The following is a 24,332-nucleotide window of genomic DNA, read 5'->3' on the forward strand; positions in this document are numbered from 1 at the left end:
GCCAAGGTAGTGACCGAGATTCTGACCTGGGCCGAGGCGCCGTTCCGGCTCTCTCCGCAGTTTATATCTCAGTTGTGGTGAACTGGCAGGTGGATTATCTGAGTCATCAGTCTCTGGATCAAGGGGAATGGTCCCTGCATCCGGAGGTATTTCACCTCCTGTGTGCCCGATGGGGAACTCAGGAGGTGGATCTGTTTGCATCTCATCTAAACGGAAAGGTAGAGCGTTTTGTGGCCAGGGCTCGAGATCCTCTGGCCGACGCCGCTGATGCACTGGTGGTGCCTTGGAGCCGTTATCGACTGATATATGCTTTTTCTCCGTTACAGCTGTTGTCTCGGTTCCTCCGCCGGTTGACGGTGGAGATGGTGAAGGGGATCCTGGTAGCGCCAGACTGGCTTCGCCGGTCTCGGTATGCAGACTTGGTGAGGATGGCCTTCGAGCCTCTGTCGCGGCTGCCTCTGAGAGAAGATCTGCTGTCTCAAGGACCAATCTTCCATCCTGCCTTACGGTCGCTGGCTTTAACGGCTTGGCTGTTGAATGCCAGGTGTTGAGAGACAGAGGTCTCTCTAATGCTGTTATTCCTACCTTGTTGAGAACTGGGAAGACTACATCCAAAAGATTTATCATCGCACTTGGAAGATGTATATTTGCTGGTGTGAGTCGCAAGGGTTGCATCCTCCTTCCTTTTCGGTAGCGAGGGTCTTGGGTTTCTTACTGAAAGGAGTGGAGCAACGTTTGGCTTTGGACACGCTCAAAGATCAGGTGTCGGCCTTAGCCATTTATTTCCAAACGTCCCTTGGCAACTAACTCCTTGATTCGCACCTTTATTCAAGGGGTGCGTCACCTGGCTCCGCAGTGGAAATCGCCTTTACCTCTGTGGGATCTGGATTTGGTTTTGTCCGTTCTACAACGACCTCCATTTGAAAGTATCAGAGAAATCTCTCTGCCTTTTTAGTCTCAGAAAGTTGCCTTTCTGGTGACTATCACCTCTGCTCGCAGGGTGTCTGAATTGGTGACTCTGTCCTGCCCGTAGCCTTATCTGGTCGTTCATAGAGATGAGGTTGTTCTGCGACCTTATCACTCTTTTCTCCTAAGGTGGTATCGGCTTTCCACCTCAATGAAGATATCGTGTTGCCTTCGCTCTGTGCGAAGCCCAGACATCGCACAGAATTTGCCTTGCATTTTCTGGATGTGGTTCGGGCGATCAGGGTTTACCTGTCTGCCACAGAATCTTTTCAGACGTCTGATTCTCTGTTTGTCCTTCTGAGAGATCTGATAAGAGTTTGGCAGCGTCTGCTGCAACCATATCCAAATGGATCAGACTGACCATTGTTCAGGCCTATTCACTGAAGGGTCAGGTTCCTTCTTTCCCTGTGAGGGCGCTTTCTACTAGAGCGCTGAGTGCCTCTTGGGCTTTTCGCTATCAGGCCTCACTGGCTCAGGTGTGTAAAGCGGCGACCTGGTTGTCTGTACACAGTTCAACAAAATTCTACAAGATTGATTTGCTGGCATCCCCAGATGCTTCCTTTGGGCACAAGGTTTTGCAGGCTGTTGTTTGCTGAAGAGACCGAGTGTTCTCTTTCAGGGGTGAATTTTTTGTTTTGGGGTAAGCTCCTGCTAGAGCATCTGGTACCCTGTTGGCTACGTTTTTAGCCTTGGCAATACGTTGACTGTTTTTTTTTATGGTTACGTTCTTCCCACCCCTCATGACTACACTGCTTTGGGACATCCCATTCGTGAAGAAACATTGAGAGCTGCGTCTGTCAGAGGACGTAAGAGAAAATTGGATTTTTGTAAGAACTTACTGTAAAATACTTTTGTAAAGTGATAAGAATTTGTCGACACTGGACACCTTCAGCCAATTATTACTGCCACATCCCTTTGAAAACATTGAAAAAAGTATTGTAAAGGTGTTCCGCACCTGTACCAATCCCTAGATTGGCCCCTCAAGGGGAAGAATACAGTGATGGAACCACCAAACCTGGGATTTTGAAGGCAGTGACCTTGATGGCATAAAATAGATAGGTATAAACACCACAGTTTAAAAAATATAATTTTATTTATTAGAGTGATTAATCAATTGTTTAAAAAACAAAGATGCAAAATAGCATCAAGGGGTACAAATACAATACAAAATGAATACATGAAATTGTGAACCAGAAATTGTGATTGAGGGGTCACCAAGGTCCGACATGTTTCGCCAACATGGTGGGCTTCTTCGGGGACCAGTGATAAAGGTGACCACTTTAATGGCTCAATGATTCATAATTAGGGGCATATAACTGTTAGACAACGACAGGTATCGTAGCGTGCACACTCAGCCAGAGGATAACCCAAGCCCAGGTCCAAGGACCAGGGAAACAATGTCCTCAGGGGATAGCAGATACTGGACCGGATTAGGACCAGCAACGGATCAAATATACCAGAGGGGAGCAAATATGAACGCTTGCCACCTCATGAGAGGTTATGGCAAAAAATGTCTATCCTTCCACGAGGTTGCAGAGTCAGGTAGTCGTGTCCTGTAAAATACTTTTCTCTTAGTCTTCTGCCAAATGCAGCTTCCGCCCCTCTATTTTGGGGTGAGTTGTTTTTTTTCCCTCACTGCTTTGCTATGAAACTGATTAGTGAGCACAGGGTGTCTGAGGTAATGTCGTGAGGGACAGCCTCTATGGGCATGCCAAGTGAAAGCTTTCACTGTCTAGCTACTCCTGAAGAGGGCGCACATTACCCATTTGTGAAGAAACATTGAGAGCTGCGTCTGTCAGAGGACTCAGAGAAAAGGATTTTACGGTAAGTTCTCACAAAAATCCAATTTTTCCACATGAAAATACATCAGATAGGGGCTCATCCTCTGTATGGCTCAACCTTGCCATATCAATAGGGGGCACTGTCCGTCTATATAACAATTTGGGGAAAATGGTTTAATTAAACTATTTTCTCAAAGATAACCTACTAACCTAAGCCTCGGAGAAAAACTTAAATCCTATGGATGTTTACCCCATGTCACTTTCTGTCAAGAATACAGACTCTCCCAGGATATATTGCCTGGATAGGATTTGGAACCACTGCAATTAACATTCCTTAGAAGTGAAGCAACTTAAGTGGGATTAGCACTTTAGAAAACAAAACAAAACAATGTTATACATATCACCCTATTATATACAGTATATTTAAAGCTTATACCTACTATATCAATGATAATACACATATAATTCAAAGAGTACCTCCCCCCAATATATAATGAATATCGGTTGAATATTATAAAAGTAAATATATATAAAATATTCCTCGAACTTATTCAATTAAGTAGGCCTATGAATATGCTTCATATAATACAATGACATAATAATATTGCTAATACATTTACTACAGATAATAATAATGTTTCCTCAAGCATATTTTTAAATGAACTCTAAAAAAAATGAAACATTCTGATCTCTTGTTCATTGTTGAAATGAGAATGACATCACTCTCATTATAACCTAGCCTGGCACCATGGCTAGTCCTTATCCTGGCGTGTTGTCTGGGCCCCTTTAATTTATTGGCTTGAGAAGGTCTTTGCTGAGACTCTAAGATTTTCTGTAAGAATCTTTACCCAAGGACAATGAACTTACATTCACCTCATGACAAAATAGCTGCCAGGCTGCCCAAAATAACAATATGTATAAAATAATATGTATGGGCCTTATATAGTACCTTTTACCCCAATATTTCTGACAGTACATAGTTAGCCAAGTAAAGATCTTCTGATAATGATGATATATTTATCCCTAAATATTTTATTTTTGTTTTAACCCAGGTAAATGGAAATTCTTGCGGCAATGGCAATTCTTCTGCCTTATTTAATCCTATGTTTAGAATTTTGGATTTTGTTGGATTTATCTTAAAGTTTGACAATTCTCCAAATCTCCTTAGTTCTTTGATGACATTTGGGAGACTTGTTCTGGGATTATTTATATAGAACAAAATATCATCAGCATAAGCTGCAATTTTATGTTCGTCCTGTCCGATCTTTACCCCCTTTATATCTATATTTTCCCTAACAGTTGCCAACAAGAATTCCTATGTCAGAACGAATAACAGGGGCAAGAGGGGGGTCCCTGTCTCGACCCATTACTCATCTCCAACTTGGGGGACAAACTGCCCTTGACATTTACCGCAGCAGATGGATTTCTATATAGAACTCCTATCCATCGATTCATTCTCGGTCTGACCTCTAAATTCCTGATTGTTTCAACCATGAAATTCCAGTCCACCCGATCAAATGCTTTTTCAGCATCAATTGATAACAGGAGAGCCGGGACCCCACGGTTCTTAGACCTATGAACTATTAGTTGCGTTCTTATCCCATTATATTTTCCTTCTCTTCCAGGAATAAATCCTGTCTGATCGGGATGTATCCATTCCGACATTAAATCCTGCAATCGGGTTTCCAAAATGTTTTGCAATCGGACTATAGCTGGAGCACAATGTTGCATCTTTACCTTTCTTAAGGATTACTGTTATATGTGCTAGCAAAATTTCCCTTCTCATTTCTCCATTATCTCCTACCTCATTCATATATGAGCAGATTTTTGGGATCAGTATTTCCTTATATCTCTTATAATACCCAGTTGTATTTCCATCTGGACCAGGGCTTTTTCTAGATGGTGTACTTTTAAAAGCCTCCCTTACTTCCTCCTGAGAAATAGGTGTTTCTAACACCGCATGTTTCGTCATGTCTATTTTAAGAAGATTTGAATTGTTACCCAAAAGATATGAGATTTAATTTACCTCAGACAATATTTGGGTTAAATGAGAGTTCTTTGACCATGAGTAAAAGCTGCAAAACAGCAAAAGGAATTTATTGATAAGTAGCCTTAAAGCCTAAATTCATTCACAACAATTTTATCTCTAGTACATACGAAAAGGAAAATATTCAAAGTTTAACTGAACACATATAGTGCATGGGATTCAAATTATTATGATATGCACCTCTATCCCATAGACTTGTATAGGGCTATTCTGATTGGTTCAGCTATCCTTCCCTGTTCCTCCCTCTGGGCGTATCTCGTTCAGGATTGGAAAACTTCCTCCTTGCCTAGCTTAGCATAATTCAGCCCCTGGCTAACCCCTCCTCTCTGTTGGAGGGAGAAATTAATCATGCTAGGTCAGCTGCTGGGCAAATTGCCCATCCCTGAACAGACGACCACCTTCATCACATATCTAAAGACTAAGTCTTTGAATAAATGACAAGGGGAGTGACACGGCCTATAGTATTATCACTATTGCCTTGGCCCAAGGATGTCTGGCTAACAGGAACTTAATTACAGAGTGGCACTATTTTGCATATGAGTATGTGTTTAAGTGTAAATAGCAGGCCACCTCCTGGGTAGCAAAAAGCTTGCACTTCAAACAGACTTATCCTTTTATGTGTTTAAGTGTAAATAGCAGGTGCCCCCTGGTAGCTCAGGCATGCCTTTCAAATGGATTTGTTAATCATTGATTACTACTGCTTGTCCGTCTGGATTACACAACTTACAAATCTACAATCATATATCATATATGTGTTTGAAATCAAAATTTTGCACATTTATATTTACATCCATCTATTTACAATTATTAATGGAGATTTATACATAAACTCCTTATAAGGCAACAGAATCTTGTACTGTGTAAAGGTTTAAGTAATAACTTTGAAAAGCCTTTGCTATTTCAGTGGTTAAAAACACCATTTCTCCTTTATTGTTCTTTATTTTTTCTATATAATTGTTTGATTCTTTTATTTTTAATAGTCCGGACAGATATATTCCTGGTTTATTTCCCCATTTGTATCTCATCTTAGCCACCCTGTTAAAACATTGTCTTGTCTCTTCTTCAAGTAAATCCCTTAACTTATTATTATTATTATTATTATTATATAGGATTTATATAGAGCGGACAGTTTACGCAGCGCTTTACAACTTGAGGGTAGACAGTACAAATACAATACACTTTAATACAATAGGAATCAGAGAGCCCTGCTCATTAGAGCTTACAATCTAAGAGGGAGGGTCAAGAGATACAAGAGGTAATAACTGTGGGGGATGGGCTGATGGAGAAAATAAAAGTACAACTGTTAGGTGGTTGCCAGATAGGATTCTCTGAAGAGATGTGTTTTGAGGGATCGTCTGAAAGTGGACAAAGTAGGAGATAGTCGGACAAATTGGGGTAGAGCATTCCAGAGGATGGGAGAGGCTCGGGAGAAGTCCTGGAGGCGAGCATGGGAAGAGGTTACAAGGGAGCTAGAGAGCAGGAGGTCCTGGGAGGAATGAAGAGAACGAGGTGGTTGGTATTTTGAGACCAGGTTAGTGATGTAGCTGGGCGCCAAGTAATGGATGGCTTTGTAAGCTATGGTTAGCAACTTGAATTTAATTTGTTGGTTGAGTGGCAGCCAATGGAGGGATTGGCAAAGAGGGGTAGCCAAAACAGAGCGGTTTGCAAGGTGGATGAGCCTGGTAGCAGCATTAATGATGGACTGAGGGGGGATAGCCTTTTTAAAGGTAAGCCAATGAAGGGAGTTGCAGTAATCGGGACAAGAGATGACCAGGGAGTGGATTAGAAGCTTTGCGGTGTCGTTGGTTAGGAAGGGGCATATCTTGGAGATGTTGCGTAGGTTGAGATGGCAAGCTTTGGACAGTGACTGGATGTGTGGCCGAAAGATTAGTTCAGAGTCCAGGATTACACCAAGGACCTTGGCATGGGGGGACGGGTTGATGGTTGCGCCATTGATTTTGACAGAGAAATTAGGGGAAGAGGAACATGGGGGGAGGAAATATCATGAGCTCGGTTTTGGATAAGTTGAGTTTGAGGAAATGTTCTGACATCCAGGCTGATATGTCTGTTAGTAAGTTGGTGATGCGTGAGGAGACTGATGGAGTGAGCTGAGGGGTGGAGAGATAGATTTGGGTGTCATCAGCGTAGAGATGATATTGAAAGCCATGGGAGGCAATCAGCTGATCCAGGGAGGAGGTGTAGATTAAGAAAAGGAGCGGTCCAAGAACAGAACCTTGGGGGACCCCAACAGAGAAAGGAAGACGAGAGGAGGTAGTAGAGTTGTAAGTAGCACTGAAGGTGCGCTGGGATAGGTAGGATAAGAACCAGTGAAGAGTATGGTCACGGAGACCAAGAGAGTGGAGTTTTTTGAGGAAGAGGGGGTGGTCCACTGTGTCAAAGGCAGCAGAGAGGTCAAGGAGGAGTAGTACATAATAGTGTCCATTGGTGTTTGCTGTTAGTAGGCCGTTTGTGGGTTTAAGGAGTGCAGTTTCACTAGAATGTTGAGGGCGAAATCCGGACTGAAGGGGATCAAGAAGTTTGTTCTTAGTCAGATGGTTGCTCAGTCGGTTGTAGACCAATCATTCAAGGAGTTTGGAGGAGAAGGGGAGTAAGGAGATGGGACATAGATTGTGAAAATTGATAGGGTCCAGTGAGGGCTTTTTAATGATGGGAGTGACTAGCGCGTGTTTTAGGGAATTAGGGAAGATGCCAGAAGAGAGGGAGAGGTTGAAGATGTGAGTTAGAGAACGTAGAATAGAGTCAGAGGGTGAATGTAGCATGTGATAGGGAGCAGAATCTAGGGAGCAGGTGGTTAGATGGGGGTTAGATAAAAGTCCAGCAACCTCATTAATACTAGCAGGGTTGAATGAAGGAAGTAATGATTGTACCTGTGAATATGGGTTGTTAAGTGGGAGATGTTTCTGCACATTGGAGATTTGTATCGATCTTATTTTTAAAGTGATTGGCGATTTCCTGGGCAGTGAGTGAGTTAGAGGGTGGAGTTGGTGGAGGACAAAGTAGAGAGTTAAAGGTAAAGAAGAGATGAAGGGGACTAGATGAGAATGTTTGGATGAGTGTGATGAAATAGGTTTGCTTGGCAGTGAGGAGGCAGGGATAGTATTTTAGGAGGGCAGATTTATATTGATTGAAGTCTTCCTGGGATTTAGTCTTACGCCACTGGCGCTCAAGGGCGCGGCTACGTTTTCTGAGACTTCTGGTGTCATCTGTTTGCCAGGGTTGTAGCGGTCGGGGCCGAATTCTGCGTGTAGTGAGGGGAGTGAGCTTGTCTCGGGAGGATGACAGTGAGCTGTTATAGATGGAAGTGGCTAGGTTGGTGCATGACAGGGGTGAGATCTTGGCACATAGATGGTCTGTAGCACAATAGAGCATAGAAGTTTCTATGGGTAACTGTTAGGTGGTTGGAGGGAGAGGAGGTGGAAGACAGGGAGAGTGCGAAACTAATAAGGTGGTGATCAGAGATTGGGAGAGGTTTGTTGGAGAGGTTGCATAGAGTGCATAGATAGGAGAAGACAAGGTCAAGGGTGTTGCCAGTGGAGTGTGTAGGAGATTGTATCCATTGCTTCAGGTCAAGAGATGAGGTTAGACTGAGAAGTTTAGAAGCTGTAGTAGTATTAGCATTAACAGGGATGTTTAAGTCAAAAGAATGATTGTGGGGATTTCAGAAGAAAGTAGGGTAGCCAGGCAGAGAAGTCATCAAGGAAGGTTTATACCGGTCCAGGGGGCCGGCAGATGACAGCGATTTCTAAAGAAACAGGAGAAAATGGACAAATGCAAGAGAAGATGTCAGAGAGGGAGGTGGGTGAAGTTCCTGATAGGTGCTGCATGGGGCTAGAAGGATTCCCACTCCACCTCCCTTATGTCCACTTGGCCTAGGGGAGTGAGTCCAGAGAAGGCCGCCATGGGAGAGGGAAGCAGGAGAAGTAGAATCGGAATTATGAAGCCAGGTTTGCGGTAATGGTGAGTAGGTTAAAGGAGTTTGTGATGAAGAGGTCGTGGAGGAAAGTGAGTTTGTTACAGACAAAGCGGGCGTTCCAGAGGGCACAGGAGAAGGGGAGGCTGATACTGGGAAGAAGAGGAATAGAGACTAGGTTTTGTGAGTTGTGGCTGCTGACAGAGGGTGTAGGGTGGTGGGAGCGTTGTGAAAAGCCAAATGGAGGCCATGGGGTTTGGGGATATGTCACCAGAGGCAAGGAGAAGGAGAATGGTGAGGGAGATAATGTGGGAGTGTGATTTATATGAAGGGACATGGCCCAGAGTCCTGGAAATTTTCTCAATATGTGGATGTAAAATTTGCAAGAGTTGGTAGTAGCAGTAATAGGGAGAGGACAGAAGACGGGGTGATATATATAAGATGTGAGGTGGAGAAGAGGGGTGAAGGTGAGTGAGTTTGAGAAGAGAGGACACAACTGCCAGCAGGAGTGGTAGAGAGTGCATGTTACAGAGTGTGAAAAGAGTTGAATAGAGAGACGGGGTCACGTGCAGCCTGTTTGGTGCTTGTTGGTGTAGTTTTCTGTGTATGCTTGCCTCGTACAATCTCTGAAGTTCAGAGCTTGAAGTGCATATCACTTGTAGAAACAATCACTTTCACTTGTAGAAAGAAGCCTTAAGGAAAGATGCCCTGCAACATGCTCCCCCAGCAACGTGCATACCCCTTAAGGGTGCACTAAATTTATACTGGTATAAGGGTGGGGGTGGAACTTCTTTAATTAATCATGAGTGGATATAAGGATGCCTAACAGAGTGGACCTTTCATTAAGTTCTAAAGTCGGACTTTTAAGGGGCAAGAATGAATATAAAGATAAGGCCTGCTCATAAAGCATTGTAAGACACTTGAGAACAACAAAAACATCATGGTAATGCACACAGGGCAACAGATGAAAAAAGACTACATACCAAAAAGCACAGATACACAGAGAGAGTAAACGGGTTCCAGTTGCAGTTATGGGTGGATGTCTTTTAGCAGCTTACACATACCTGTGGAGGGACAGAGAAGAGATGGTTCAGATCTCTTTTTCTCATCTCTTTTTAACACCACGGCCTCTTGTGTTTTAGGTTCTAAGTTCATTTTATGTTTCTGTTCTAATTTGTGTAACTCTGAGGTTAACCTATTTATATTTGCTGCTCTTTCTCTTTTTTTCCTTGAACCTGCTGCAATGAATATCCCTCTTATATATGTTTTATGGGCTTCCCAGATTGTGGCCTTAGAAATGCCAGGGGTTTCATTTACTCGGAAGTACTGGTCAAGTTCTTCCTAAACTTTTTCCCCACTTCCTCGTCCTGTAACAATTCTTCATTTAATCTCCATGAGTTTATTTTTTTGTAGAGTACTGGGATTTTTATTTCCAAAACTATTGGAGCGTGGTCCCTATTGATGTACTAATTATTGCTTCTATCAGCCTGTGATCCAACATTATGTAATCCAGTCTAGAGTACGCTGAGTGCACGAAGGAATAGAACGAATAGTCTCTCTCTCTCTTGGATGCTGCATTCTCCAAATATCTACCAGCTCACACTAATGCAGCTTATATCTCACTTTCCTAATCCAGCGACCTACCTTCACCCATGCACTTGACGTACAATCCATAGTCGGATCCATATAAAAATTAATATCACCTGCCAGAAGTAAATTACCCTTCTTAAAAAGAGAACGTTTATCCAATACTTTCTTTAAATAACCAATTGGATTTTTATTTAGACAGTATATATTTGCCTGAGTGTAATCCAACACTTGTAGTTGTCCCTTTAAAAAAATTTAACGACCTTCAGGGTCAACCAATCTCTCCTCAAGGGAAAACCTTACATCTCTGGCAAATCCTATGACTAGTCCCTTTGCTCTTCAATCCCTCCATTAAATATAAAAGATGAGAATATGTTGAGTAATAATAACAAATCTGTCCGAAGTGTGTTCACTTGTGAACTGGTGAGAAACGACAACACCCAAAACTTACATAATCAGTGTAGTAAAAGTCTTTCCAGCTCATCAATCCAGAGTTACCCTAAAAGAGTCTGAAAATAATTCCTCTGCCCCTGGGGTGTGGGTGCTCCCAATATGAGTTGTACAATAGATGTGTACATGGACCTGTGTGTCCGAGGTGGACCTGCGTAGGTGTATGTGTGTCCTAGGTGAACGTGTATGTGTGTCTTTATTTTTATTAAATATTTTTATATCTATTTTAAGCTTATTTTTACTTACAGTATTTATTATCATAAGGTGGTTTTCAGCCATTTATAGCTTTGTGTAGGAGACAGGCTTTCACTTTGGAAACATCAGAGTCTCCTAGTCCCTAAACCTTGCTCCTCATCAGCCTACGCAGTTTGGGAACACAGAGTCCGACATGATGCTTCCCTGGATGCTGCCACCAAGATTGTGTAAGCACTGAAGCCAGAAGTGTCCAGCGTGAAATGCTTTGAGACAAAAGCCTCGAACATACGTACCGATCGTCGGCCGAACGATCGGCCGTCTTTTGTCCAGGGCTGTCGTGTCTGTTGAAAACTGCAAAAGACTGCACACAAATTTTGTCGGCCAACAACAGCCGACTGCAGAAGTGATGTCATGTGATGGTTAACTTTCCGTGTGTTTTTTCTTTTCTGAGCATGCCCAGTCTTGCTAATCTGCTGTCTGTCGGCCGAATTCTGTACTGACTGGCGAACAATCGGCCGTTCTGGTGTTGGCCAACAAAAATTTTAATACTTGCACGACAGATTCTGTTCGGCCGAAAATGCGCTGTCGGCTGTCGGAAGCATCATACTAACAAGCCTACAATCGGCCGATCGGTCGTCGGCCGAATATTTACGGCCGACAATCGGTACGTGTGTACGGGGCATTACACAAGGCAGTGAAGATCTCCATCTTGAGCTTTTTCTCCAGCAGTCCTGGGAAATACAGGAGGGAGATGACCATGTGGGGGACTGTGCTGATGGGCATCTAGAAGTTAAAAGTTGCCTAATCACTTCACGCTGTTAAGCAGTTCTGGACCGGAAGGATCTGCCCCCTTAATGACTAGGCCATTTTTTGCGATTCGGCACTGCGTTACTTTAACTGACAATTGCGTGGTTGTGCGACGCTGTACCCAAATAAAGTTGATGTCCTTTTCTTCCCACAAATAGAGCTTTCATTTAGTGGTATTTGATCACCTGTGCCATTTTTATTTTTTGTGCTATAAACAAAAAAAGCGACAATTCCAAAAAAAAAAAATCTATATTTTTCAGTTTTTGCTATATAACATTCCCAAAAAAAATTTTAAATCAATTTTTTTCATCATTTTAGGCCAATTTGTATTCTGCTACATATTTTTGGTTAAAAAAATAATTCACAATAAGCGTATATTGATTGGTTTTCGCAAAAGTTATCACGTCTACAAACTAGGGGAAAGATTTATGTCATTTTTATTTTTTTTTACTAGTAATGGCAGTGGACAGATTGGACCCCTAATTGACATTTTTGACACTTTTGGGGGGGACCAGTGACATTACTACAATAATCAGTGCTAAAAATATGCACTGTTACTGTAATAATGACACTGGCAGGGAAGGGGTTAACCCATGTGTGATCAAAGAGTTAATTGTGAGCCTAGGGGAGTGTTTTCTAGCTGTGGGGGATGGATTTGTGAAATGATGATAGAGACCTGTGATCCTATATAGAAGGATCAGAGGAGCTCTGTGATCATTTCAGAGAGAACAATGGTCTGCTCTGTTTACAACAGCTGACCGTCCTCTCTCAGCGGGGAGCGATCGTGGGTGCCCAGCGGCAATTGGTACTGCTGGTCCCATGGATCAGCATCCCCGCTGCCTAGTGGGGGCGGGCGTATGGCGTTGGCGGTGCTTGCTCACCCCCAGGAACGCTCCTGCGAATCATCATACAGGTGCGCCAATTCATGCACAGCCTGCCTGCCGCAGTATATATGCGGCGGGCGGTCGGCAAGTGGTTAAGAATTGTATGAATGAGATATTAGTCAATGAGAAAATGTCAATGACTCACAACCCAAATTCCGTAAAATATGGGAACTGTCTTCTTCAAATTCTTCTAGTATGGGAGCTTTGTAACTTTCTTTTCTTGATTTATTTAATTCTGTGTGGAACATACCCTTACTCTCTTCCTCCCTCTCCTTTTCTCTTCTCTGTTCTTCGTTAGTTATTTCCCCCCTATAAATAATGGGGGAACACTTGCACCAAATGGAGATATACGGGATTGCAGCTGCTACACATCCACTAAAAGAGGAAACAATGTAGCTATATTTTGAAGTTAAAAACCTCAATTCTAGCATCGCAAAATCCTACCATACAATAAAGTGCATATGTGAATATAAAGTAATTTCTCCTGTGCGTTTTAAAGTGCTAAGTCAAAATGAGGGGCCACCCCCTTATATAAACCATATACAATGCTCAAACTCAGATAAAATTCTGTGCAATCCTCTAACACTTAAAACATCTTAGTGACATAACAAATCCATACAGATATATATATATATATAAATAGATAGTAGTGCAATATATATATGTATAAATTAATAAGGTGCAATGATTATAGATCAATAAAGTGCAACTGTGCTCTGTGCAAGTATCCACTCAGGTTATCCACTCAAAGTCCTACCATAGTGCATATACAGCCTAAAATGTCCCAATGAAGTAATCACAACTATGCAGGGGAGCAGTGATGGTGGATATCTCCTAGGCACTCGTGCAGGGATGGCAGGAGTCAGAGCTTACCAGATGCAGTTGAGCCCTGTTACCGTATGGCAACCTGGATCATGTAATGCTTGTTTCATTGCTCCAGTATCAGGGTACACTCTTGTCCACTCTCCTGGGTATCAGGGTATCCTGTATATCTCAGGGTGGGTATTAAAACAGAAACAAGGGACACCTCATGGTGTAGTATTTCCATAAATCAAATCCATTTATTAAAATTAAGATTAAAACATATAACCAACAGTATATCAGTGCCCTATCGGCATCATGCAGCTAAACAGCCGAATGCACTAATTACCGAATGGGTGGTGTATACCGAGCTCTTCAGGGAGAAAAGAATGTGTTTCTTCCTGGAGGACGGTCCAACATCCGGCGTGCGTTCCACGGCTACAATTCACAATGAGGCAATGTGCGTTTCAGCTTGACATGTTTCGTCATTACGTTGACGTCTTCAGAAGAAACTTCATTGTATATGGTTTATATAAGGGGGTGACCCCTCATTTTGACTTAGCACTTTAAAACGCACAGGAGAAATTACTTTATATTATTCACATATGCACTTTATTGTATGGTATGATTTTGCGCTGCTAGAATTGAAGATTTTAACTTCAAAATATAGCTACATTATTTCCCCCCTATGCAGGCCCTGCTAGGGCTAGCTACCTTATCTGTATCATCTCAGGCATTAATACAACACGCCTATGGGTGGTTTCCTGAACTGTTTCTTTGCCATGGGAATAATTATGTTGTTATCCAAGGCTTGTGTAGTTTGGTTTGTTGGCTATGCTCTACTGTTTGTGTATAATGTAATTTTTTGTCTTAAGCCCCTGTGTGGGCATTTTGTGTATTATACATTTCTAAAAATCAAAAATAGATTGAAATAGCTATAGATGACTGCAGTCCCTCACATTTCACTTCTTAGGGCCCCAGTATTGATGATATGTGCTATCAATAGATTCTATCACCTTCCCAGTGTGTCTGCACCTCGTAGAGTGTGTCCAGTGTTCAGCAGTGGTGCCATCTGGCATATTGCCCTCCTCCTGCCGGATCAGGTGTGATCTGCCAGTCATTCATTGGTAGGTAGGAAGGGGCGTGTCTAGCCAATGGAGATAAAGAAGCTTATTGTTCAGCTATCTGGGTGGAGGAGAGGGAGGTGGAAACAATGTCAGAGGTGTGACATCATCCCAACATTGGAAGAGACAATTGTTTGCAAAAGTGAGAGGAGATAAGAATGCATGGACTGTATTTTATATTTGCAGCCATGTGGAAGGGAAATGTTGGGTGTTACCTTGTTATTTTTGTTGTCAGAGGTAATACATCTTGGTGGTAATTATTATCTCATTTTTGGATTTTAGCTTTCGTGATTGCACTATTTCCAGCAAAGATTGTCCGGGAGAGGACAAAGCAGAAGATGAAGAAGAGTGCTCCTCTTCGAAACATAAAATGGAGCCTGCTAATCTTACCTGGCTGATAAACCCGGAGAGTAAAATTCAGGAATTAAAGTAAGAGAAATCTGTTATCCTGCAGTATTCGAGAAATGTGGTGTCTTGTGATTGTTCCCATATCTGTGTTTCCTTATAGCTCTGAGTGTCCTCCATCCTCACTGATCAGGGGCGTAGCTTAAGGGGTTGCATGGGGTTACAACTGTGACTTGGCCCCATACCCCTGTGGGCCCATGCAGCTCCCCTGTACACCTGGATAGTAGCGGGGGCCGCATATAGTAGAACCAATCCCCTCCAATTTCCTTTTTGCACCTGCTGAAAGCCGCCTTCTCCTCCTCTCCCTCCTGCAGGCATTTAGCAGCTGCAGGGGGAAATGGAGGGAATTTGTTCCTGTATATACAGCCCCCTCGGCCCCTCCAATCCATCCTCCTTTTTTTTCTGCTGCCTCTGTGTGCTCCCCTGCCCCCCCCTGTCCCCCTGCATCTCATCTGGCTCCCCCCTTCCCTCTCCCATTGGCTGCTGCTGGGGGATGTGTCAGGATGGAGAGTAGGAAGGGGGTTTGTAAATATGTAATTTATCGACTGCTTCCTCTTCTGAATGGACAGAATGTTCCTATCACTGACTCACTGACTCTGTCAATACCTTTTTCATTCCCAAGACTGTCAATTCATAACTGAAGCATAGTAAACTGTTTACTATGCTTCAGTGTGTGAATGGATCGGAAGCTCTGTACAGAGCTATTCCTGCCCATTCATTCTGTGCAGCTGAGGCTGCAGAGATGGAGATTGAGTGTCCTCAATCACCTTTCTCTGTCTCAAAGGTGGAACATTAGAGTTCTGTTTAGATCCCGGATATTTTACCAAAGCCCCCCATTCAGGATACTAAATAATTGTAATGAATAATAGAAAATAAAATAGTAACAAAAATAACAAATTATAATTGTAAAAGAATAGTAAAAAAAATATCAAAAATAAAAAACTACTGACACCAGTGTCGGAACTACCTGGGTTGCAAAGGTGTTTGGCCACTGATTTTGGAGGGAAGACCTATAGACTCGGAGGGAAGGGCCCCGATCTGGGATTGGAGGGGGGGCCTTCATGGTTTCTTGCACCAGGATCCTGAAGGTTCTAGTTATGCCTCTGTCACCAATGTAGAATCTTCCATCGCCTGTCCTCTTCTCATGTGTTCTCCCCTCTCTATGGGAATCGTTCTCTTCCGTCATCTCTTTGTCCTGACAGTACCTCCCCTCTAAGAAGCAGCCTCTGGATTCAGCCATAGCTGAATAAGTCCATAAAATATACCCAATTGCTGCACAAGTCCAGAGGGAAAGTGTCTCATAGGCCAAAGGAGTGTTGGGTTCCAAATAAGATGCCCTGTTGCCGGGATCCAATATTAAGCTAGGTGTTCCACTCCCTGGGTCTGGTGACTAACCAGGTACCCCACTGCTGGGATTAGGGCTAGGTATCCTGTTGGCCAGATTCTCAGAAAAGTAAGACATTTGATTCCCTCAACACAGTAGGCACTCCAAGCCTGAGGTATAATGGGTCATCCACAAACTTAGCCCAGGGGTCATGTGATAACACCGGAACTCTGACACCAGAATGTCTTGTTGCAACCATCTAGCTTGCCTGGTTTCCAGGACTTGTTCCACACATCAACGGCCATCCAGGTTTCCCCAAGCCACTGGTTACTTGACCCTGGTCCCCCAGTGCACCTGGAGTTGTGGCATTTGCACCTGGATCATGGCAAGGCACATATGGTAATCTGCCACTGCCCTGGAGCTCACCACTACCAAGGTAATGAGAGCAAAACATAGCTACAGATTATGAAGGGTATGTCCGGACCACCAGGCTTTGTTGTCATTGGAGCAACAAACTGCAAGGGAGACTAAACCAAGGGGACTGAAAAAAGAATCTCAGGTAACCCATACAAGGTGCATGAAGACTCAGAGGTGTCAGACCCAACAGCAGATGGAATCCTAACCTTTGCATGACAATCCAGCTGAGCAGCAGGCATAGAGTCAATAAAAACTAGCTGGGCAGTAGGCACAGAGTCAGTAGAACCCGGCTGGGAGGGGCGTAGAGGATAATTAAGATCAGGCTGGGGCTCATTTAGAAGATCATCAGAGGTGGGCTGGACATTGAGCATGGGACCATCAAGCTGAACATCTGGCACCAGATCATCAGAGACAGAGGAAGGCAGGTCATCAGATAGCAGACCATCAAAGGTAGACTTCAGGAATTGGACCACCAGGCTGAGCATCAGGAACTAGACCACTATGCTGGGCATCAGAAACCAGACTACCAGGCTGGGCAGCAGGAACAGGGTCATCAGTCTGGCAGCAGACAGAGGACTCTCAGGCTGGGCAGCAAGCAGAGGACCCCTAGGCTGGGCAGCAGGCAGAGGACCATCAGGCTGGGCAGCAAGCAGAAGCACATCAGGCTGGGAAGCAGGCAGAGGACTCCCCAGGCTGGGCAGCCAAGGACCATAAGGTGGCATGGAGGCAGACTGGAGCAGATCGGCTGGCTTCCCGGCCCAACTCCTTAACCGCTTGCCAACCGCCGCAGGACGATTTACGTTGGCAGTCAGCCCCTCACAGACAGAGCGACGTAGGGCTATATCGCTAGCCTGTGAGGGTCTAGGGAGCGAGTGCGCGCCGTCGGGCACTCGCGATCGTCCGTTACACCGGGAGAAAGGCAGGCGGCTAATGTAAACAAAGCCGCCTGTCAGTCTCCCCTGTGTAACAGCACAGATTACTCGGTCCTGCTATGTAGGACCGTTGATCTGTGCTGTTACACCACTAGCCACAGCCAATCACAGTAAGAAACACGCCCCTAGGGACACACTTAACCCCTCCCTCTCCAATAAAGTTAACTCCTTCACTGCCAGTGTCATTTTTACAGTAACAGTGCATATGTATAGCACTGATTACTGTAGTAATGTTACTGGTCCCCCCAAAAGTGTCAAAAATGTCAGTCAAGGGTTCGATCTGTCCGCTGCAATGTCGCAGTCCCGCAAAAAAAAAATCGCAGATCGCCGCCATTGCGCGTAAAAAAAAAAACACAACAAAAATGACAAAAATCTTTCCCTTTGTTAGTAAACGCAATAACATTTGCGCAAACCAAGAAAAATACGCTTTTTGCGATTTTTTTATTTTAACAAACATATGTAGCATAAAACAAATTGGCCTAAAATGTTAAAAAATTTTGATTTTTACATTTTTTTTGGGTGAATTACATATAAAAAAATGTGAAAAATATTGTTATTTTTGCAAAATTGACGCTCTTTTTTTGTTTATAGCGCATGACCAAAAAATTGCACAGGTGATCAAATACCACCAAAAGAAAGCTCTGTTTGTGGGAAAAAAAGGACGTCAAATTAGTTTAGGTACAGCATCGCACGACCGCAAAATTGTCCGTTAAATTCACGCAGTGCTGAATCGCAAAATAGGCCCTGGTCAGGAAGGGGGTAAAATCTAGCGGGGCTTAAAGTGGTTAAAGTAATGGTGAAGTCTAGTTTTCTTGGGTAAAAATAACAAATATGTTATACTCACCTCCTCTGTGCTGTTGTTTTGCACAGAGCAGCCCAGATCCTCCTCTTCTCGGGTCCCTCTTTGGTGATCCTTGTCCCTCCCTCCTGTTGAGTGCCCCCACATCAAACAGCTTGCTTTGGGGGCACCCGAGCCGAGTTACAGCTCCCTGTGTCCATTTAGGTATGGAGCCGCAGCCTGGCCCCACCCCCTTTCTGTTCTCATTGGCTGACTGACTTTGATTGACAGCAGTGGGAGCCCATGGTGCCGCTCTGCTGCCTCAGCCAATGAAGAGGGGAGTCCCAGGCAGTCAAGATATTTCTACAACATTGCTGGATCTAGAGGGGGCTCATGTAAGTATTAGGGGGGCTGCTGCACACAGGTTTTTTATCTTAATGCATAGAATGCACCATCTGCCTCTACAATCACTTTAACAACTAGTTATTCTTTTCACAGAATTTGAATCCATAATTTTTTTGACCAATCTAAATTAGAATTCTTCAGAAAATTTGGAATTCTGAAACGAATCAATGAAACTAAATTAATAACATAACGAATTTGAAATGAAAAACATTTTTTGTTCTGCACATGTCTAGTCTTTGGTGAAGTCAGATATCTGCAGGTATAGCACAATCAATTAGTGCAGACTTGGGTGTGACAAGTTGCAGCTATTCACAGAACCATGTGCTGCCTTCTTCAGTGTGCATTCATCACTTTGTAAAGGACTTTGAGGACTTCAATTTAGTCCCCTATCTTTGAGGACTTTTTACAGTGGATTTTGGGAAACATTCCATCATGGGTAAAGTGTTTCAATATCAAGTCTGTCCTGGGGTTCTGTATACTACACCAAATCTAAGGGAAGATCCCTCTCTTGTTGGAAGGGGGACCCAGAGGGTTTCCGGTATTTCATTTGTTTTTTGAATTAATGTTAGCATTATGCTATTTTTTACATTTATGGCAACTCCACCTCCTCTTTTCCCTACTCTATCGTTCCATTATAGTGTATATCCTGGTGTAGTTATTTCCCAGTCATTTAAATACTTGATGCGTGTAATTGGTGGTGCGCTATATCTGAAATATGTGCAAAAATGCAAACAAATAATGTGCAACCTCAAATATATACAATATAGGTGCAAAACTCTGACATATAAATATATGTGAGAAAAAGTCCCAAGACACTAATGTGTCTATGTTGAAACAATTTTCGGTGATATGGTTAGTGGTGGATGGTGTTCAAAAGCAATACGTGACTTGAATTCCCTCCACCTGTTAGAATTCCTCCTTACCGGACGGAATGAAATAAGTGCTCTCCTTAAAGGAAACAAACAATCCCAGGTGCTGCCAAATCAAAAGGTGCTCCCCACCGTGCGTATGAAGTAGCCTGCTGGGCTTCTTACCAGATGGATGTAGATAACATGCGTAATTGTATCCCTCTTGGACGGGTATGTCTCTGTATCCAATTGGTCCTTATCAGCCTCTGGTGGATATGGACACCGAATGCTATTGCGCTGCTCACGGGCAGATAAGATCCTGTATTCCGATGGCACTGGTAGCCGCTTATGGTAAGCAGTGGGAAGGATCGTATCGTTCCAGCATAACATGTAAAAAGGAATGACTGCTATAGTGCATTATCCTTAATGTAAACTTTATTAAAATGAAATTGCACTTACATGAAATATGCGGTAGAAAAGCGTAAGGAATTCCTGTATGACTAGGGTCCGGCTGCAGTCCGGATCCCCAGCGACGTGGTGACGGCACGCCTCCTATCTGACGCGTTTCCGCCTAATTGGCTGTCTTCGGAGAAAGGAGGTTTCCTTTAAGGAGAGCACTTATTTCATTCCGTCCGGTAAGGAGGAATTCTAACAGGTGGAGGGAATTCAAGTCACGTATTGCTTTTGAACACCATCCACCACTAACCATATCACCGAAAATTGTTTCAACATAGACACATTAGTGTCTTGGGACTTTTTCTCACATATATTTATATGTTAGAGTTTTGCACCTATATTGTATATATTTGAGGTTGCACATTATTTGTTTGCATTTTTGCACATATTTCAGATATAGCGCACCACCAATTACACGCATTTACTTATTTTTATCTGGGAGCAGCATATCACGGATCAGCGCACTTTTCTTTTTCACATTTAAATACTTGAACCATGTCTCTGCAATTGCAACAAGGTCCAAGTTTTCCTGTCAGCTCACAAAGCTATTTGCCTAAACTGCGAACATTAGTGAAATGACAAACACTGCTATCTACAGCTTTAATTTTACCACCAGAAACTTTAACTGAAGTGACCAGTCCCTAGCATCACAAACCCTCACATTTGTTTAAACCTGCTGGGCACAGAAATGCTCCTCATCAATTACATCTCTGCACTAGAGATGGCCTTGCGGTTCGCCCGGCGGTCGGTTCGCGGCGAACTTTGCTTGTTTGCTGTCCGCCGATCATGCGAACATATGGCGATGTTCGCGGCGGCCATATTCTTTTACATTTTAAAGAACTTTGACCCATGACACATCAGGTGGTACAGGACAGCCAGTTGAGACATTTCAGCACATGGACACACCCCCTACCTTATAAATAGACCTGAGCTGGCAGCCATTTTACATTCTGTCTTTTGTCAGTGTAGGGAGAGGTTTGCTGTGTGCAGCAGGGACAGATTGTCAGTGACACAAATCGCTAGCTAATAGGTCCACAAAAGTCCTTTTAAGGGCTGGTATTTGGTATAGGTGTACTATCTATATTCTCTCTTTTGTCAGTGTAGGGAGAGGTTTGCTGTGTGGAGCAGGGACAGACTGTCAGTGCCGGTTTACACTGATGGGATCACAGAGATCGCATGTAATTCGGAGCGCACTGCTCCTAAAATCACATGCGATGTCTGTGCGGTGCAAATTCAGCCATACAGTTTGTATGGCTGAATTTGCACCGCAATCGCAGTGAACACGCACAGGACCCTTTTTTTGGTCCGCAGCAGAATCAGGTCGCATGGTGGTTCACACCAGTGCGATCCAATTCTGTGCAAACTGTCAGATCGCACTGCAATATGCGATCTGAGCTGGGGGTGTCGTTAACTTTGAATTGACACCCCCAGTGTATCGCATATGGCAGTGTGACTTGCCTGTGCTGCGGATGCAATGTGGGAACACGCAGATATATTCGCAGTGTTCCCGCATCGCATCAGTGTGAACCGGCACTGAAAGGACTGGTATAGGTGTACTATTGTTTGGTGTGCAGTATATAGGGGTGTAATACACTTATAATATACTTTCTAATATAAAAAGCATATAATAGTGTATTTGGGTACTGCAGAAATTTTGCCTCTTTCACTGCATTAACTCTGCTACACACAGTGACAAAAGTTACTGGGAAAAAAGTATTATAACTGGTGTGATAAACCAGTGGCCCCTCAAAACTACAGATTGTTATATACCTTCTTCCACATATAATGCTCTTCTCTAGAGACTTTTATCACAGGGTCATTTAAAATATGACAGGCAGAGGAAGAGGCAGGCCCTTCCGCAGTGGTGGTAGGGGTAGGACAGGAACATCAGGCTGGAGACAAAGTGTGAAGTTTCAGAAGGTGCGTTCGATTACGTCAAAGGACGCACCAGACTTGGTTGAGTGGCTCACTCAGCCTTCCTCTTCTGCACCCTCCTCATCCTCTCTATCTGCACCCTCTTCACTCTCTGCTGTGTGCACCCCCAAATACACCACCACCACCATATACCCTCCACTTGAGTCACTGGAATTATTTTCCGATCCATCACAAGACATTTGCGATGCGCAGCCATTCTTGGCATCGAATCAGGAAGAGGAGGTAGCAACAGCCGCCACTCAGCAGTCTGACGACAGTACCCAGATCAGCCCAAGGAGGTTGGTCCCCGCTGTTGATGCCTACTCCGAGATCTCAAATGTTAGTGGTGGGGAATGTGACGTCAATGATGCAGAGGCAAAATTTCTGCAGTACCCAAATACACTATTATGAAAGTACAGTATATTGTTATATAACACCCCCACTTCAATCTGTCGTTTTTGGGGGCCACCGGTCTATAACACCAGTTATAATACTTTTTTCTAATTGCGTTTGTCACTCTTTGTAGTTGTAGTATCGCTACAGAACCGCTCACCAGTCACAATGCTGCACAATACAAATCCACTATAATATGCTTTCTATATTCATCCAACATTGCGACTTCCTCATCTTCCTGCTCCTACTCATCCACGGCTCGATCAATGACACGACGCAATGCACGCTCCAGAAAGAAGGCGTAAGGTACGATGTCACTGATGGCGCCCTGGCTGCGACTGACCAGTTTGGTGATCTCGTCAAACTGGTGCAGAAGTCTGCATGCGTCCCGCATGAGCAGCCACTGGCGAGGTGAAAAAAACCCAAGCTCCCCAGAACCTGTCCTGCCGCAGAGTTCGTACAGGTAGTTGTTAACTGTACGTTTCTGTTGGAGCAGCCTATCAAGCATATATAAGGTTGAGTACCATCACGTCGGGCAGTCACAAATAAGACGCCTGACGGGGAGGTTGTGTCGCCGCTGAATGTCAGCAAGGCGAGCCATGGCTGTGTAAGATCATCTGAAATGGCCAGAGATTTTCCTGGCCTGCCGCAAGATGTCCTGGACCCCAGGGTATTTGCCAACAAATCGCTGCACTACCAAGTTCAGGACGTGTGCCATGCATGGCACGTGTGTAATTTTGCTCTGTTTAACCACTTAAGCCCCGGAAGATTTTACCCCTTTCCTTACCAGGGCCTATTTTGCGATTCGGCACTGCGTGACTTTAACGGACAATTGCGCGATCGTGCAACATTGTACCTAAACGAATTTGACGTCCTTTTTTTCCCACAAACAGAGCTTTCTTTTGGTGGTATTTGATCACCTGTGCGATTTTTTGATCATGCGCTATAAACAAAAAAAGAGCGTCAATTTTGCAAAAATAACAATATTTTTCACATTTTTTTATATGAAATTCCCCCAAAAAAAATGTAAAAATCAAAATTTTTTAACATTTTCGGCCAATTTGTTTTATGCTACATATGTTTGGTAAAAAAAAAAAAATCGCAAAAAGTGTATTTTGCTTGGTTTGCACAAAAGTTATTGCGTTTACTAACTAAGGGAAAGATTTTTGTCGTTTTTGTTGTTTTTTTATTTAACGCGTAATGGCGGCGATCTGCAATTTTTTTTGCGGTACTACGACATTGCGGCGGACAGATCGGACCCTTGACTGACATTTTTGACACTTTTGGGGTTACCAGTGACATTTCTACAGTAATCAGTGCTATACATATGCACTGTTACTGTAAAATGACACTGGCAGTGAAGGGGTTAACTTTTTTTTGAGAGGGAGGGGTTATGTGTGTCCCTAGGGGCGTGATTCTAACTGATTGGCTGTGGCTTGAGCTGTAGAAACAGTGATCAACGGTCCTACATAGTAGAACCGTATGATCACTGTTCCTACACAGGGCAGAATGACAGGCGGCTTGTTTACACTAGCCGCCTGCCTTTCTCCCTCTGCATCAACGATTGGCGAGTGACCGGCGCGGGGGGGTCCGTGACCACGCGGGAGCGCGCCTCCGGGGGCGCGCGCTCGCTCCCTAGACCCTCACAGGCTAGTGACGTAGATCTACGTCACTCTGTTTGTGAGGGGCTGACTGCCGACGTAAATAGTCGTGTGGCAATCGGCAAGTGGTTAAGCACGCTCAGCAGATTGGCACCGTTGTCGCACACCACTTTACCAACTGTCAAATTGAGCAGTGTTAGCCACTGATCTGCCTGTGAACGCAAAGTTGAAAGGAGTGCAGGACCAGTGTGGCTCTTGGCTTCCAGGCACAACTGACGCAGCACAG

At 43.8% G+C, this 24,332-nt stretch overlaps 1 protein-coding gene across 1 annotated transcript in view; it reads left to right on the plus strand.

The window, feature by feature from the left end:
- Positions 1 to 24,332, plus strand: part of LOC309550700 (NACHT, LRR and PYD domains-containing protein 3-like) — an 84,443-nt gene that overhangs the window by 32,725 nt on the left and 27,386 nt on the right. The window contains exon 3 of the mRNA XM_082251034.1: positions 14,856 to 15,002. Within this exon, the coding sequence (XP_082107160.1) occupies positions 14,856 to 15,002 (147 nt within the window). The remainder of the gene's footprint in view (positions 1 to 14,855; positions 15,003 to 24,332) is intronic.

The sequence above is a fragment of the Pelophylax lessonae genome (assembly GCF_965119305.1).
Source record: "Pelophylax lessonae genome assembly, chromosome: 3".
Taxonomy (NCBI): Eukaryota; Metazoa; Chordata; class Amphibia; order Anura; family Ranidae; genus Pelophylax; species Pelophylax lessonae.